Source organism: Aquarana catesbeiana, linkage group LG06 (assembly GCF_042186555.1).
Source record: "Aquarana catesbeiana isolate 2022-GZ linkage group LG06, ASM4218655v1, whole genome shotgun sequence".
Classification (NCBI taxonomy): Eukaryota; Metazoa; Chordata; class Amphibia; order Anura; family Ranidae; genus Aquarana; species Aquarana catesbeiana.
Window position 1 is genome coordinate 321,588,681 of NC_133329.1, and position 17,778 is coordinate 321,606,458.

Genomic DNA, 17,778 nt, shown 5'->3' on the forward strand with positions numbered 1-17,778 from the left:
AACATGTTACATGTTCCACTCATTTTTAGGGTGGAACATGTAACATGTTCCCACACTTGCAGCCTCCCGCTGATTCCCCCTCCCCCTTGATTGTGACAGCTGGCCGGGAACTTTTCGCCAACACGGCTGTGTTATTTTTTCACAGAAATCTGTGAATAAATGAACTACAAGTACCGACAGCCTTTGCTGCTGACGGCTTGTAGTTCCCATTGAACTATCAGCGTGCTAGTGAGCACTCTAGGTAGTACATTAAGTCCTCCTATCATTGTGTAACTTCCTGCCCATATTAGGTACAAGCAGACAGATACACTGACAGTCTGTGGGAGCCTGAGACTGCACCCACGATCTACTGATTGCACGTGCAATGCTTTACAGACTCCTGTGTATTTTTTAAATTTTTTTTTTTTTAAAGAAAGGTGAATGTATCCTTTCACTTACAAATACCTGATCACATGCAAGGAAAATAAAAATGAAAAAAAAAAAAACATATTTTTGCTTGCACTTGATTGGATGATGGAAGTCAAAGTCATCAGAGCTTAAACCTCATTCATTAAGCCAAAGGAAAAATCCTTTGCAAAGTGGACAGCCTGTTTGCTTTTAGTAAATCAACCCAAATGACTCTATACAAGTAGTGAAAAAGCCAATTACAGTCAATTTGATTTACAGATCACATCTAATAATGTGTGCAATCGTAAGAAATTTTTCATGTCCCCATCATGATCAAGAAGTTTGATCTGGTCTTGAAGACTTGGTCATATAGTCACATGTTCAATTAGTGTTTCTGGTAAAATTGTGAAGCATGTTTATAGTTTCTGACAAATATTTAACGTGGGTAGCATTAAACCAGGAAACTACAAGGATCAACACAACAGGTAAATATATATCCAAAGCCAAACTTTTTGTTAAAGAGGAGCTCCAGTCTATAAAAAAATAAAATAAAAGTCAGCAGCTACAAATGCTGTAGCTGCTGACTTTAAATTTAAGAACACTTACCTGTGCAGGGATCCCACAATTTCGGCTCCCCTAGCTGATTCGTCAGTCAGCTTCGGGTGCAGGCATCGGCATTGTAAGTAAGAGAAATCCGCAGTGAAGCCTTCAGGCTTTACAGCCAGTTTCCTACTGTGCATGTGTGAGTCGCGCTGCACTTTTTAAATGATCCTGCCATCTTCTGGGACCTGTGTGTGTCCCAGAAGGCAGCAGAGGGAAGGAGGAGGGGCTGGAAATGTAGCAGATCGGTGATCTTACCCGAAAGTGGGAGCGAGTACCTGTCAAAACCAGGTACCTGCACCCCCCCCCCAGAAATGCCAAATGTGGCAGTGGAGGAGGGGAGGGTGCAAACAAGCGGAGCCTCCCCTTTTGGGTGGAGCGCCGCTTTACGTTTTTTTTCCTATCTGCGTCTCATTTGGAAAAATCTTGTTGACACAACAGAGAGCAAGTAAATATGGGAAATCACCTCTTAGACAGTTGTTACAGGGACAAATGTTCCCATTAGAAGATTTCACCTCTCTGGCAGCTAATAAATATGGACTTTCTCTCTTTTTCCATCTTGGTGACAATAGTCACTAGGACACATAAAGACCGAGATCACAGAGACACAGACAACAAAAGGAACCTGACAGGGAGTTCTAACCCTTCCTTACTCTATTCAAGACAAAAAAAAAAAAAAATGGATAAAAATAAAGATATGCTTTAATTTTATGTTTACCTACAATTTGCTCCTATTATTTAACCACTTCCCGCCCGGCTGTCATTTTGCAAAATGACGACCGGGTGGTGGTTTAAGTTATCCTGACTCGGCGTCATATGACGTCCTTCAGTATAACAGCTGCCACGCACCCGTGGGGGCGTGCATCGCGGCGATCGGTGGAGTGGTGTGTCAGTCTGACACACTGCTACACCGATCTCGGTAAAGAGCCTCCGACAATGGCTCTTTACTACGTGATCAGCCGTGTCCAATCACGGCTGATCACGATGTAAATAGGAAGAGTCGTTGATCGGCTTTTCCTTACTCGCGTCTCACAGACGCGAGTAGAGGAGAGCCGATCGGCGGCTCTCCTGACAAGGGGGTCTGCACTGATTGTTTATCAGTGCAGACCCCCCTCAGATGAGCACACTGGACCACCAGGGATCGCCACTAGGACCACCAGGGAAGGGGGCAACATGTGGATGGCCAGGTATGTACCCCATGGCCATCCACATGTTCAAATGAATGCCCAATCTGTGCCAATCAGTACCCACAAATGGGCACTGATTGGCACAAGTATGTACAAACACATCAGTGATGCCCAGCAATGCCACCCATCAGTATCATCAGTGACATCAGTGCAACGCATCAGTGCCACCTGTCAGTGCCCATCCATGCCCATCAGTGCCCACCTATCAGTGCCCATCAGTGCCCATCCGTGCCACCTATCAGTGCCACCCATAAGTACCCATCAGTGCCGCCTACAAGTGCCCATCAGTGCCGCCTATGAGTGCCCATCAGTGCCACCTATCAGTGCCCGTCATCAGTGCCCATCAGTGCCACCTCATCGGTGCCCACCAGTGCCGCCTTATCAGTGCCCGTCAGTGCAGCCATGTCAGTGCCCATCATTGAGGGAGTAAATTTACTTATTTACAAAAAATTTTAACAGAAACAAAGAAAAACTTGTTTTTTTTCAAAATTTTCTGTCTTTTTTTATTTGTTGCGTAAAAAATAAAAATCCCAGAAGTGACCAAATACCACCAAAAGAAAGCTCTATTTGTGGGAACAAAATGATAAAAAATTTGTTTGGGTACAGTGTAGCATGACCGCACAATTGTCATTCAAATTGCGACAGCGCTGAAAGGTGAAAATTGGCTTGGGCAGGAAGGTGTCTTAAGTGCCTGGTATTGAAGTGGTTAAACTCAAGCACACACGGTGAACTCGGCTTTCTGTTTAGGGAGATTAAACATACTTGGCCTAACTACGTTTTTAAATGTATTCAATTCTAAAATTTGTTACTGAGCTATTCAGTATTTGCTGCATACAATATTTCTTGTAAGCAATAGGGAATGCCATATTATCTTGTCTAGCCACTTAAGGACCGCCTAACGCCGATTTACGTCGGCAAGGCGGCACGGGCAGGCAAAATCACGTACATGTACGTGATTTGCCTCTCGCGGGTGGGGGGTCCGATCGGACCCCCCCCCGGTGCCCGAAGCGGTCCCGTTCTGTTCCCCGGCGATCCGAGATGAGGGGGAGGCCATCCGTTCGTGGCCCCCCTCTCGCGATCGCCGCCGGCCAATGGGAACACTCCTTTGCTGCTGTATGCTAAACAGCAGCAAAGGAAATGATGTCATCTCCCCTCGGCTCGGTATTTTCCGTTCCAGCGCCGAGGGGAGAAGACATCAATGTGAGTGCACAACACACTACACACAGTAGAACATGCCAGGCATACAAAACACCCCGATCCCCCCCCCGATCGCCCCCCGATCCCCCCCCAATCACCCCCCCCCCCCTGTCACAAACTGACACCAGCAGGTTTTTTTTTTTTTTTTTTTTTTTTTTTTCTGATTACTGCATAGTGTCAGTTTGTGACAGTTACAGTGTTGGGACAGTGAGTATTACCCCCCTTTAGGTCTAGGGTACCCCCCTAACCCCCCCTAATAAAGTTTTAACCCCTTGATCACCCCCTGTCACCAGTGTTGCTAAGCGATCATTTTTCTGATCGCTGTATTAGTGTCGCTGGTGACGCTAGTTAGTGAGGTAAATATTTAGGTTCGCCGTCAGCGTTTTATAGCGTCAGGGACCCCCATATACTACCTAATAAATGTTTTAACCCCTTGATTGCCCCCTAGTTAACCCTTTCACCACTGATCACCGTATAACCGTTACGGGTGACGCAGGTTAGTTCGTTTATTTTTTATAGTGTCAGGGCACCCGCCGTTTATTACCTAATAAAGGTTTAGCCCCCTGATCGCCCGGCGGTGATATGCGTCGCCCCAGGCAGCGTCAGATTAGCGCCAGTACCGCTAACACCCACGCACGCAGCATGCGCCTCCCTTAGTGGTATAGTATCTGATCGGATCAATATCTGATCTGATCAGATCTATACTAGCGTCCCCAGCAGTTTAGGGTTCCCAAAAACACAGTGTTAGCGGGATCAGCCCAGATACCCGCTAGCACCTGCGTTTTGCCCCTCCGCCCAGCCCACCCAAGTGCAGTATCGATCGATCACTGTCACTTACAAAACACTAAACGCATAACTGCAGCGTTCGCAGAGTCAGGCCTGATCCCTGCGATCGCTAACAGTTTTTTTGGTAGCATTTTGGTGAACTGGCAAGCAAGCACCAGGCAGCGTCAGGTTAGCGCCAGTACCGCTAACACCCACGCACGCACCGTACACCTCCCTTAGTGGTATAGTATCTGATCGGATCAATATCTGATCCGATCAGATCTATACTAGCGTCCCCAGCAGTTTAGGGTTCCCAAAAACACAGTGTTAGCGGGATCAGCCCAGATACCTGCTAGCACCTGCGTTGTGCCCCTCCGCCCGGCCCAGCCCAGCCCACCCAAGTGCAGTATCGATCGATCACTGACACTTACAAGGCACTAAACGCATAACTGCAGCGTTCGCAGAGTCAGGCCTGATCCCTGCGATCGCTAACAGTTTTTTTGGTAGCATTTTGGTGAACTAGCAAGCACCGGCCCCAGGCAGCGTCAGGTTAGCGCCAGTACCGCTAACACCCACGCACGCAGCATACGCCTCCTTTAGTGGTATAGTATCTGAACGGATCAATATCTGATCCGATCAGATCAGATCTATACTAGCGTCCCCAGCAGTTTAGGGTTCCCAAAAACGCAGTGTTAGCGGGATCAACCCAGATACCTGCTAGCACCTGCGTTTTGCCCCTCCGCCCGGCCCAGTCCAGCCCACCCAAGTGCAGTATCGATCGATCACTGTCACTTACAAAACACTAAACGCATAACTGCAGCGTTCGCAGAGTCAGGCCTGATCCCTGCGATCGCTAACAGTTTTTTTGGAAGCTTTTTATTGAACTGGCAAGCACCAGCGGCCTAGTACACCCCGGTCGTAGTCAAACCAGCACTGCAGTAACACTTGGTGACGTGGCGAGTCCCATAAGTGCAGTTCAAGCTGGTGAGGTGACAAGCACAAGTAGTGTCCCGCTGCCACCAAAAAGACAAACACAGGCCCGTCGTGCCCATAGTGCCCTTCCTGCTGCATTCGCCAATCCTAATTGGGAACCCACCACTTCTGCAGCGCCCGTACTTCCCCCATTCACATCCCCCAACGAAATGCAGTCGGCTGCATGAGAGGCATTTTTATGTGCTCCCGAGTACCCCTACCCAACGAACCCCCCCCAAAAAGATGTTGTGTCTGCAGCAAACGCGGATATAGGCGTGACACCCGCTATTATTGTCCCTTCTGTCCTGACAATCCTGGTCTTTGCATTGGTGAATGTTTTGAACGCTACCATACACTAGTTGAGTATTAGCGTAGGGTACAGCATTGCACAGACTAGGCACACTTTCACAGGGTCTCCCAAGATGCCATCGCATTTTGAGAGACCCGAACCTGGAACCGGTTACAGTTATAAAAGTTAGTTACAAAAAAAGTGTAAAAAAAAAATATATATATATAAAATAAAAAAAAATAGTTGTCGTTTTATTGTTCTCTCTCTCTATTCTCTCTCTCTATTGTTCTGCTCTTTTTTTACTGTATTCTATTCTGCAGTGTTTTATTGTTATTGTTATTGTTATTGTTATTGTTATTATGTTTTATCATGTTTGTTTTTCAGGTATGTAATTATTTATACTTTATTGTTTACTGTGCTTTATTGTTAACCATTTTTTTGTCTTCAGGTACGCCATTCATAACTTTGAGTGGTTATACCAGAATGATGCCTGCAGGTTTAGGTATCATCTTGGTATCATTCTTTTCAGCCAGCGGTCGGCTTTCATGTAAAAGCAATCCTAGCGGCTAATTAGCCTCTAGACTGCCTTTACAAGCCGTGGGAGGGAATGCCCCCCCCCCCCCCACCGTCTTCCGTGTTTTTCTCTGGCTCTCCTGTCTCAACAGGGAACCTGAGAATGCAGCCGGTGATTCAGCCAGCTGACCATAGAGCTGATCAGAGACAAGAGTGGCTCCAAACATCTCTATGGCCTAAGAAACCGGAAGCTACGAGCATTTTATGACTTAGATTTCGCCGGATGTAAATAGCGCCATTGGGAAATTGGGGAAGCATTTTATCACACCGATCTTGGTGTGGTCAGATGCTTTGAGGGCAGAGGAGAGATCTAGGGTCTAATAGACCCCAATTTTTTCAAAAAAGAGTACCTGTCACTACCTATTGCTATCATAGGGGATATTTACATTCCCCGAGATAACAATAAAAATGATTTAAAAAAAAAAAAAATGAAAGGAACAGTTTAAAAATAAGATAAAAAAGCAAAAAAATAATAAAGAAAAAAAAAAAAAAAAAAAAAAGCACCCCTGTCGCCCCCTGCTCTTGCGCTAAGGCGAACGCAAGCGGCGGTCTGTCGTCAAACGTAAACAGCAATTGCACCATGCATGTGAGGTATCGCCGCGAAGGTCAGATCGAGGGCAGTAATTTTTGCAGTAGACCTCCTCTGTAGATCTAAAGTGGTAACCTGTAAAGGCTTTTAAAGGCTTTTAAAAATGTATTTATTTTGTTGCCACTGCACGTTTGTGCGCAATTGTAAAGCATGTCATGTTTGGTATCCATGTACTCGGTCTAAGATCATCTTTTTTATTTCATCAAACATTTGGACAATATAGTGTGTTTTAGTGCATTAAAATTTAAAAAAGTGTGTTTTTTCCCCAAAAAATGCGTTTGAAAAATCGCTGCGCAAATACTGTGTGAAAAAAAAAAATGAAACACCCACCATTTTAATCTGTAGGGCATTTGCTTTAAAAAAATATATAATGTTTGGGGGTTCAAAGTAATTTTCTTGCAAAAAAAAAAAAACTTTTTCATGTAAAAAATAAGTGTCAGAAAGGGCTTTGTCTTCAAGTGGTTAGAAGAGTGGGTGATGTGTGACATAAGCTTCTAAATGTTGTGCATAAAATGCCAGGACAGTTCAAAACCCCCCCAAATGACCCCATTTTGGAAAGTAGACACCCCAAGCTATTTGCTGAGAGGCATGTCGAGTCCATGGAATATTTTATATTGCGACACAAGTTGCGGGAAAGAGACAAATTTTTTTTTTTTTTTTTTTTTTTTTTGCACAAAGTTGTCACTAAATGATATATTGCTCAAACATGCCATGGGAATATGTGAAATTACACCCCAAAATACATTCTGCTGCTTCTCCTGAGTACGGGGATACCACATGTGTGAGACTTTTTGGGAGCCTAGCCGTGTACGGGACCCCGAAAACCAAGCACCGCCTTCAGGCTTTCTAAGGGGCGTGAATTTTTGATTTAACTCTTCACTGCCTATCACAGTTTCGGAGGCCATGGAATGCCCAGGTGGCACAAAACCCCCCCAAATGACCCCATTTTGGAAAGTAGACACCCCAAGCTATTTGCTGAGAGGTATAGTGAGTATTTTGCAGACCTCACTTTTTGTCACAAAGTTTTGAAATTTGAAAAAAGAAAAAAAAAAAAAGTTTTTTCTTGTCTTTCTTCATTTTCAAAAACAAATGAGAGCTGCAAAATACTCACCATGCCTCTCAGCAAATAGCTTGGGGTGTCTACTTTCCAAAATGGGGTCATTTGGGGGGGGTTTGTGCCACCTGGGCATTCCATGGCCTCCGAAACGGTGATAGGCAGTGAAGAGTAAAATCAAAAATTCACGCCCTTAAAAACGCTGAAGGCGGTGATTGGTTTTCGGGGCCCCGTACGCGGCTAGGCTCCCAAAAAGTCCCACACATGTGGTATCCCCATACTCAGGAGAAGCAGCTAAATGTATTTTGGGGTGCAATTCCACATAGGCCCATGGCCTGTGTGAGCAATATATCATTTAGTGACAACTTTGTGCAAAAAAAAAAAAAAAAAAAAAAAAAAGTGTCACTTTCCCGCAACTTGTGTCAAAATATAAAATATTCCATGGACTCAATATGCCTCTCAGCAAATAGCTTGGGGTGTCTACTTTCCAAAATGGGGTCATTTGGGGGGGGGTTGTGCCACCTGGGCATTCCATGGCCTCCGAAACTGTGATAGGCAGTGAAGAGTGAAATCAAAAAGTTACACCCTTAGAAATCCTGAAGGCGGTGATTGGTTTTCGGGGTCCCATACGCGGCTAGGCTCCCAAAAAGTCCCACACATGTGGTATCCCCGTACTCAGGAGAAGTAGCTGAATATATTTTGGGGTGCAATTCCACATAGGCCCATGGCCTGTGTGAGCAATATATCATTTAGTGACAACTTTTTGTAAATATTTTTTTTTTTTTTTTTTTTTTGTCATTATTCAATCACTTGGGACAAAAAAAATAAATATTCAATGGGTTCAACATGCCTATCAGCAATTTCCTTGGGGTGTCTACTTTCCAAAATGGGGTCATTTGGGGGGGTTTTGTACTGCCCTGCCATTTTAGCACCTCAAGAAATGACATAGGCAGTCATAAACTAAAAGCTGTGTAAATTCCAGAAAATGTACCCTAGTTTGTAGACGCTATAACTTTTGCGCAAACCAATAAATATACGCTTATTGACATTTTTTTTACCAAAGACATGTGGCCGAATACATTTTGGCCTAAATGTATGACTAAAATTGAGTTTATTGGATTTTTTTTATAACAAAAAGTAGAAAATATCATTTTTTTTCAAAATTTTCGGTCTTTTTCCGTTTATAGCGCAAAAAATAAAAACTGCAGAAGTGATCAAATACCATCAAAAGAAAGCTCTATTTGTGGGAAGAAAAGGACGCAAATTTCGTTTGGGTACAGCATTGCATAACCGCGCAATTAGCAGTTAAAGCGACGCAGTGCCAAATTGGAAAAAGACCTCTGGTCCTTAGGCAGCATAATGGTCCGGGGCTCAAGTGGCTAGAATACCAAAAAGCCCTACAACTCATTCTTATACCAGACCATAACCAAGAACAGACAAGCATGAAAGATTTATGTAATCTTGCATATAACGATGTACATTCTTACACAAAACATCCATCTGTAAGTGTCATGTCAGTCAAAAAGAATCTTTGATGGTTGGTTACAGCTGTGCAGTCTCTTCTGGCACTGCCGCCCTAGAAAATGCTAAATGTGGCTGCTCTGCTCTCTGCCATCTGCAGCTCAGCTTATCCGTTTTGCTCTGGCATTTCATGCGCTGCACAGGGCATCGCAAGAGGCCAAGATGCCAATGTAGAGTGACAGATTCATTTCCTCTAGAGGGTACATATTCTGGTATGTGGCTGTGCCACCCTTCTCTTTGAGATTTGCTGAGCAGCTACTGGTATTTGGCTTTTTGTTGCAGTTATCTCCTGAGTATATTTGCTCTTTTTATAGACTTCAAAGAGCAGTTAAAAATAATATGCATATTTTAATTGCATTGGATTCTGAATCTCTTTAACTATATTTTGTAATTTTAAAGAACTCTGATAAGCCTAATTGATATCCAAAATGGTCACATAACATATTTTGTTATGATTTTATCAAATTGTCCACCCCTTTCTGCATAAAACAAACATGTTCTATATATACCCTTACTGGTGTCTTCATGCCATTCAATAACGGCCAATTACACGATAAGAAATCTGCGTTTGTTACTGTCTGTGACCACTCACCTTCAACCTGTCTTAGGTAAGTAGATTGGAGCAGAAACTCTTTCCTGTTGTACTGAATTATTTGCGATTTGGTGTAAAGTGTGCGGTCATTTAGAAAGATGCAGTAGAGGGGAGTGGCAAGACACAGGAAGATTTAATATAATGGGTGAGTATTGGATTGCTTATCAGGAGCTGTCATGTTTCTAGGATGTGAAGATAGTCAGTGCTTGAGTTTAGAGATTTTGACAGCTCCTGCTAAAATATAAACTCATCGATTGGGTGTTGAGAAAAGTCCAGATCCGTAAGGCAGTTTTTGAGCCTCAACTTTAAAAAACAATTCTGAGTGTTATTTCTTATATTTCTGTCCTTACATAATTGCTTTAAATCTTTGCAGAGGGGTGATCAGTAATTTATAGCTCATATTTTACTCAAGTGCCAAGGAGTTAATAAAATCTGAACCTTTATTTGAAGTATTGGAGTGCTGTGATGGAATAGGGGAGGTGCTGTCATAGTTTCCCATCATCTATAACAGCAACCTTACCAAGGGCTGGATGAGCAGACATCTCACCGATGATGAGTAAACTGGTCTACCGCTGGACTCACTCCTGCTTGTTCTGCACCTTACCCTGTGGATTTAATGCACAAGAGCACAGTTAACTTCCCTTTCCTTTTCTTACAGAGGCAAAGGTAGATTCAGGCAGGTTGCATATGTTGCAAAATTGTTGTGTGCAATAATAAGAACTGAATTTGCAAGAGTTACGACCTCCAAAGGGTACTCCTGTATGTGCCAGTTAATGTCATAGTGAGTCACCAGGTAGGGTGCATGTGGGCTGTTTAGATTAGCCTGTAACCTGTCCATCTCAGTAAAACGTATTATATCAATTACATTAATGAGCTAAGGGAACTAAGTTATAGAACAGCCAATTTAAAGAAGGAAAAATTGAAACCATTTTTGTTGAATTATATATATGCTCAGAGGCAATCTCTACTGAAAGCTGCCTTTGCTGAACACTTCTGAAAAAGGCTAGTTGCCTGGCAATCATTTTTTTCCATTTAATCAATTAGTAAAGCCAGAAGATCAGCAATTAACCCAGAGAACTATCATTTTTAGTAATAAAGCAATGGCAGCATGCATTTTCATAAACACATCTTCAGCAACTACTCAGAAATGGCTGCTATAATATTTCTATCTGTAGGGGTTCCCTGTAACATCCTGTTGAATAGCACATACTTCATGTTACCTAATAACTGTAAAAAATGGCACAAACTGCTATGCCCTTTAAACACATAATTGCTGGGGGATGGAAACACAGTGTATAGCAGGGGACACAGGCTTCCCAAAAATGTTAAATGCTGAAGATGCTAATGGAGGTTGCAATGCTGGAAACACGAATTGCCAGAAGGGTAACTTTAACAGCTTTTATATTGCAGGGGCTTTTCTTTAGATTTTTATTTTTAATCCAGACAGGGTTGTTTTCAAATCAACAGAGCAGAGAGAGGTAAGGATCTGCAATAGACGGTAAAAAATCTTTGCAATGTATTTAGTTGACCTGGAGAAATTTTCTTTTCAGCAAAGCTGGCATTTCACTTTTTAGAGTTTCTTTCAGACAGTGCTATGTTCACTCTAGAGTTCAAAGAACACGTTATAGTTTATTAGGTATATTTTTAGTATGCAAAATTCCAGTAAAAAGTTTACTAAATTGCCTATAGTATCTTAAGACATTTCAATTGTGTGTTTTTTTTTTCCCCCTGTAGAAACTAAATATACAGGACATGCTCTTACTTTGCTTAAAGAATGTGAACTTCAAGAATATGACGGGTATGTTGATTAAATGCATAGCTGCTTAATAGAAATAATTTTTAGCTGCTTACATAGCAAATTTAGCCGAACATAAATGACACGTAGATTTATGTTTACCATAGAAGGAAGTACCTCAGTAAAGTGCATCTCTTACAAACTTGGGCAATTCAAATCAAGCATATGATGAAAAAATGCATTACCAGAGGTTACCTTATTGTGTGTACTCCAGAGCCCCGAGCCCAGGTCACATTTACTAGCAAAGTTTAAGGATTGGACCTCACACACATTCCTTTTGGCCAATGGTCATTAAGGCTATCCATCATAGTGATAGGAGGATTACCTCTACACTGAAAGAAATTTCCAACAGCTGGAGGAATGATGTCTTCAGGCTCCCTCCTACTAATCTGTCTAGCCAATCTAGAGGTGGACTTATTAGGGAAGGAACATAGTTTTCCTAAGGTGCATGTGTAAGGCCTAGGAAGCCTGTGCTCAGGAAAAACTGGGGATCCCATTTTTGTATATTTATCCTCTCAAATGTTTTTTTTTTTGCGTAGTTGTTATATTTTTACTGTATTTTGGGGCCACAATATTTGTTTATTGTAGTGAAAAACATTTATTTTATGTATTTCTTACACACATTACCACTAGTAGTCCATCACAACACAGTATTGAACCACAGGGGGTTTATGTCACAATGGGAGGATAGCGTCCATATTAAAGAGATTCTCTGTCACTCTGACCATGTAGGGCAAAGTGACAGTGTCCCCAGAAAGGGCTCCTCCCGACCATCTTATCCTGACCTTGTCTGCACTACCTATCTGCTCCTTACTCGTAGGTGATGTAGGAGAACGGTAATGTCACTCCTTCGGTCATGTGACAGCGCTTGTTTAGTGATTAACTGCTGACCCAATCGCTGTCATAGAGGAGCAGGCCGCATACACCTCCAGCCAGGAAATGCTAGCGAGGGTGTGCAGGCAAGGTCAGTATAAAGGGGTTAGGGGATGTGCTTTGCAAAGACACTGTCAATTTACTCTGCATGGGCAAGGTAACAATGTATCTTTTAATAGCAAGGTGGTTATGTAATCGATTGTTATTATTGTCTACAAATTTTGGCTCTTGAGAAAAGATGCTGTACACTTTAGCGCAAGAACTTCTTACCCATAAAATCAGAATCCAAACATCCTATAGCAACTGCAGTTGCAAAGATCCCATCAACTTATTGTCAGTTATTGATCAGTGGCTGGGTTTTGCAGATATCAGAAGCTCCAGTCAGTAAAGCAGTCACCATAGGCATATACAGTTGCAACACTTTCTCTGCATCCTAGATTTAGTGGAGTTTGACTTTAAGTTGTGGTAGTCCATAATACTGACTCAACTGTCCATGTACTAGGATTTAGAAGCCATACATAGTCTGGTATCTGTGCTCTAGTGGAGTGGTATTATATTTTAAGTACTGTATTTATTGGCGTATAAAACGCACCTTTTCCCCCTTAAAATCAGGGGAAATAGACAGAGCCGAATCTCCTGTGTACTCGGCTCTGCTCGCAGTCAGGCCCAGTCCCGCCTCCTAGCATTGATGTCCCGCCATTGGACCAGTGTTATGTCCATAATAAGAGCCGGGCCAAGGGGCGGGACTGGGTGGGACTGCGAGCCGAGCCGAGTACACAGGAGATCCGGCTCTGTTTATTTCGGCAATAACAAGGCTGCAGATGCGCACTGATCATGATGCAAAGAGGGGCAAGGCTGCAGATGGGCACTGATCATGCTGCAATGATGGGCAAGGCTGCAGATGGGCACTGATCATGCTGCAGTGATGAGCAAGGCTGCAGATGGGCACTAATCAGACTGCAATGATTTGCAAGGCTGCATATGGGCACTGATCAGACTGCAATTATTGACAAGGCTGCAGATGGGCACTAATCTGGCTGCAATGATGGGCAAGGCTCCAGATGGGCACTGATCACGCTGCAATGATGGGCAAGGCTGCAGATGGGCACTGATCAGACTGCAATGATTGGCAAGGTTGCAGATGGGCACTGATCATGCTGCAATGATGGGCAAGGCTGCAATGATGGGCACTGATCAGGCTGCAATGATGGGCAATGGCGAGGCTGCACATGGGCACTGATAAGGGCACTGACTATTATTTTGCTTCAAAGTAGTTTATTTAAAAAAAAAAATTCCTGAAACTACCCTCTTAAATTGAAGGTGCGTGTTATACGCCTGTGCGTGTAATACGCCGATTAATACGGGTAATAAAGCTCTTGTTTACCAAAAAGCCAGTAAGAGGTCATTGCCATTATGCTAGTTTTTTATTTATTCCAATGATACACTGCTACAATGCGTGTTTGCTAATGGCTAAAGGATTTTCAAATAGTAAGTGCACACAGAATTGGCATTCAATATATAGTTGCACACTGGTGGACCAAATCATGCTAGCCTCTTATATTCCTTGTGAATTAGGCTTAAGCTTGATAAAGTACCTGGTTGTAATATACTCTCACTTTTCATACTTCAGTTGGAGAACATGTAAACCAAATGCAGAATGCAACACTGAGGTGGAAATTAAACTGTAATGACCACAGTGGGCCACGTCAAGCCTCCAACAGAGATGAGGTCTGCTGTTGATTTGGCTGTTCTGCATTTACTTAGAACTGAAACATCCATTTTGGGTGTATTGCTGCTTATATCTGTACTGTGGGTTCAAGGTTCATGTATGTAATGTAATTATGTTTTCTGTATATGCCAAGTGTTAATACAGTAAAACTGGAAATTAAGCCCCTAATAAAATTGAGGGTTCCCTAAAGCAAAAACAGTCAGCACATAAATGTGTGAACATATGTTTACAAGTAATTTCATTATAATTATGCTCCTTATTAGAACCAAAGATTGTCATTGTTTTCTTTTGTGCAGCCTTTGCAAAAGCATTCTTTGTCCTCTCAGCTAAAACAATGCCCTTTTCGTTATTCTGTATTTAAATATTGCTGACTATGTTTGCAATCTATGTACAAATAGGCAAAAATATATTAAGTGAAAAATCCAAATAAAGAATTAATGTGTGTGCAATAACTGTTCCTTTTTCAGAGCTTGGACTGATTTGAACTAGAACTTTGTATGTACCCTACAGTATTTTATACCATTTGAGCATGTGATTTCCTATGAAATAAAGTAAAATTTGTGTAGGAACATCTAAAAATGATTTATTGTCAAAGAGTCTAGTTTTTAGTAATGCATTGCACAAATTAATCAATTCATACCTTTGTTTTGCATGGTAAAATTGTTATGGTCACATAAAAATGTAGTTTGAGTTTTGCTTCACTCTAAGCCCCGGTTCACACTGTCGCTACTTTTCATGCGACTTGAGAGTTCAAAGTCGCATGACAAGTCGCGCCTCATTCACAGCAATGGAACTGTTCGGTGCGACTCAACTTGCTCCGACTTAGAAAAAGGTTCCTGCACTACTTTGGGGTGCCTTCAACATGACTTGCATTGACTTCTGCTAATGCAAGCCGTTGTATGCAAGCTGTTATGAGGTCGTGCAGAGATGACAGCTTCAAATTCACGTGACTTTGAAGCTGCGCTAGTGTGAACCGTGCCTTAAATTTGAAATTTTGGTACTTTTTATATAATAGTGAAATGATAAAAATGGATTTTTGAATTGAGGAGTTGGAAGTTTACATTTAGGAGGAGTAGGCAAGAGGAAAGAAGTAATAAAAATGGAAAACATAAAAAAGGTATTAATGGGAGAGTAAGGAGTTGAGGAAGAGGGCAATATATTCCCTTTTTTTCTCAGATATTTCTAGCTGAAAAATCCAGAGGGGCTCTCACAGTATTAAAGTTCTGTAAAGTACTCTGGATTTCCAGAGGGACCATGTTTGTGTATAGCCTTCTAATGTTCCACTGGAGATAGCTCTGGCTTCTTCCATTTGGACTAGAATGTCCACAGGAACACTGCACAGGAATAAGGGCACATTTAAAGGTGTAATACCAGTGAGTTTTTTCCTGGTGTGAACAGATATAAGAAGAGTGACACTCCGTAGTTAGCTGTTTTTAAAACTTTAGTCTGTTAATTTATTTATGTATTTATTTATTTTTTTATTATTACATTTTTATTAAATTTGACTTGTCCATTAAAACAACTTTCATAACATATTTATATTTATCACAAAAAGTCAACACACCTTTATTTACTTCCCAATTCCATAAAAAAAAAGTCTGTTAATTTAAAGATAAAGTGGATGTATACCTATAGTCTCCTCCCAAAAAGAAAAAAAAATGCTTTGTACATGCATTTCACCCCAATGGAATTGCTCACTAGTTTGTAATAGTTGGCAAATATGTTGTAGTAACATTACATATGATTAAAGGGTCATCGATTTTTATATCTTTGTTGGATTTGGAATGTTTTACTGTATTTTTCTGCAGCTCAGTTCCCAGCTTTAGATTCATCCTGCAGCCATTAAGAGGACAGCTCGTGTTTGTTGATAGGTGTTTTCTATACTGTAGATCACAAAGAATGGAAAAGGAGTAAGACATTGCAGTAGGAGGCTTTTTCAATTGATTTTGAGTCTCAAGAGATATAAGAAGCAACTGAGCTAACTAGGTTGACTAACCCATTAAATTTAAGGAAGCTTCATGCTTGAAATCAGTGACTGTAAAACAGTATGCATGATGTAAAGAAAACAAACAATAGGATACTGTAGTGATACACACTATATTTCCAAAAGTATTGGGACGCCTGCCTTTACGCACACATGAACTTTAACCACTTCAATACCAGGCACTTAGACACCTTGCTGCCCAGGCCAATTTTCACCTTTCAGCGCTGTCACAATTTGAATGACAGTTGTGCGGTCATGCTACACTGTACCCAAACAAATTTTTTATCATTTTGTTCCCACAAATAGAGATTTCTTTTGGTGGTATTTGATCACCTCTGCAATTTTTATTTTTTGTGCAACAAATAAAAAAGACCGAAAATTTAAAAAAAAACGAGTTTTTCTTTGTTTCTGTTACTTTTTTTGTAAATAAGTACATTTTCTTCTTCAATGATGGGCACTGATATGGCTGCACTGATGGGCACTGATAAGGCAGCACTGATAGGCACCAATGAGGTGGCACTGATGAGGTGGCACTGACTGGCACTGATGATGGGCACTGATAGGCGGCACTGATGGGCACTGATAGGTGGCACTGGTATGTGGCACTGATGGGTACTCGTAGGTGGCACACTGATGGGCATTCGTAGGCAGCACCGATGGGCACTCATAGGCAGCACTGATGGGTACTTATGGGTGGCACTGATGGGTACTTATAGGTGGCACTGATAGGTGACACGGATGGGCACTGATAGGTGGGCACTGATGGGTACTGATAGGTGGCACTGATGACACTGATGGGTGGCATTGCTGGGCATCCCTGTTTTGTAATGTGCCACAGAGGTGCCAGTTAGTGCCCATTTGTGGGCACTGATTGGCAAATTTTGGGCATATTTTTTCACATGTGGATGGCTATGGGGGATGTACCTGGCCATCCACATGCTGGGGGCTTCCCTGGTGGTCCTGGGGGCTTCCCTGGTGGTCTAGTGTGGGCATCTGAGGGGGGGGGGCTGCACTGATAAACAATCAGCGCAGATCCCCCCGTCAGTAGAGCCGTTGATCAGCTCGCCTCTACTCGCGCCTGTCAGACGCGAGTGAGGAAAAGCCGATCAACGGCTCTTCCTGTTTACATCGTGATCAGCCATGATTGGACATGGCTGATCATGTGGTAAAGAGCCTCCACTGGAGGCTCTTTACAGAGATCGGTGTAGCGATGTGTCAGACTGACACACCGCACCACCGATCTTATGCCGCGTACACACGGTCAGATTTTCCGGGAAATGTTGGATGTAAGATTGTTGGCTGAAATTCTGACCGTGTATATGCTCCATCGAACATTTGTTGTCAGACTTTCCGCCAACAAATGTTGGCTAGCAAGTTCTCACATTTTAACAAAACTTTGTTGTCGGACTTTCTGATTGTGCGTACACAAGTCCGTCGCACAAAAGTTCACGTATGCTCAGAAGCAGAAGCGGCCGGTCTTGTAAACTAGTGTTCATAATGGAGAATTAACATTCGTGATGCGGCAAATTAGGAAATCTCCAAATGCAGCACACAATTCTCTTCTTCTTTAATGGGATAATAATGAAGCTGCTTTGCTGGTGATACTGATGGAGTTATTGCAAACAAATTTTCAAAGGCTTTTTTTTTTCAAATAATATCAAGAATAATAAT

The 17,778-nt window shown here is 42.3% G+C and overlaps 1 protein-coding gene across 2 annotated transcripts in view; it reads left to right on the forward strand.

The window, feature by feature from the left end:
- CERKL (CERK like autophagy regulator) overlaps window positions 1-17,778 on the forward strand; it is a 207,969-nt gene that overhangs the window by 118,549 nt on the left and 71,642 nt on the right. For both annotated transcript variants that reach the window (XM_073633748.1, XM_073633749.1), the window contains exon 4: window positions 11,461-11,524. In XM_073633748.1, coding sequence (XP_073489849.1) covers window positions 11,461-11,524 — 64 coding nt within the window. The remainder of the gene's footprint in view (window positions 1-11,460; window positions 11,525-17,778) is intronic.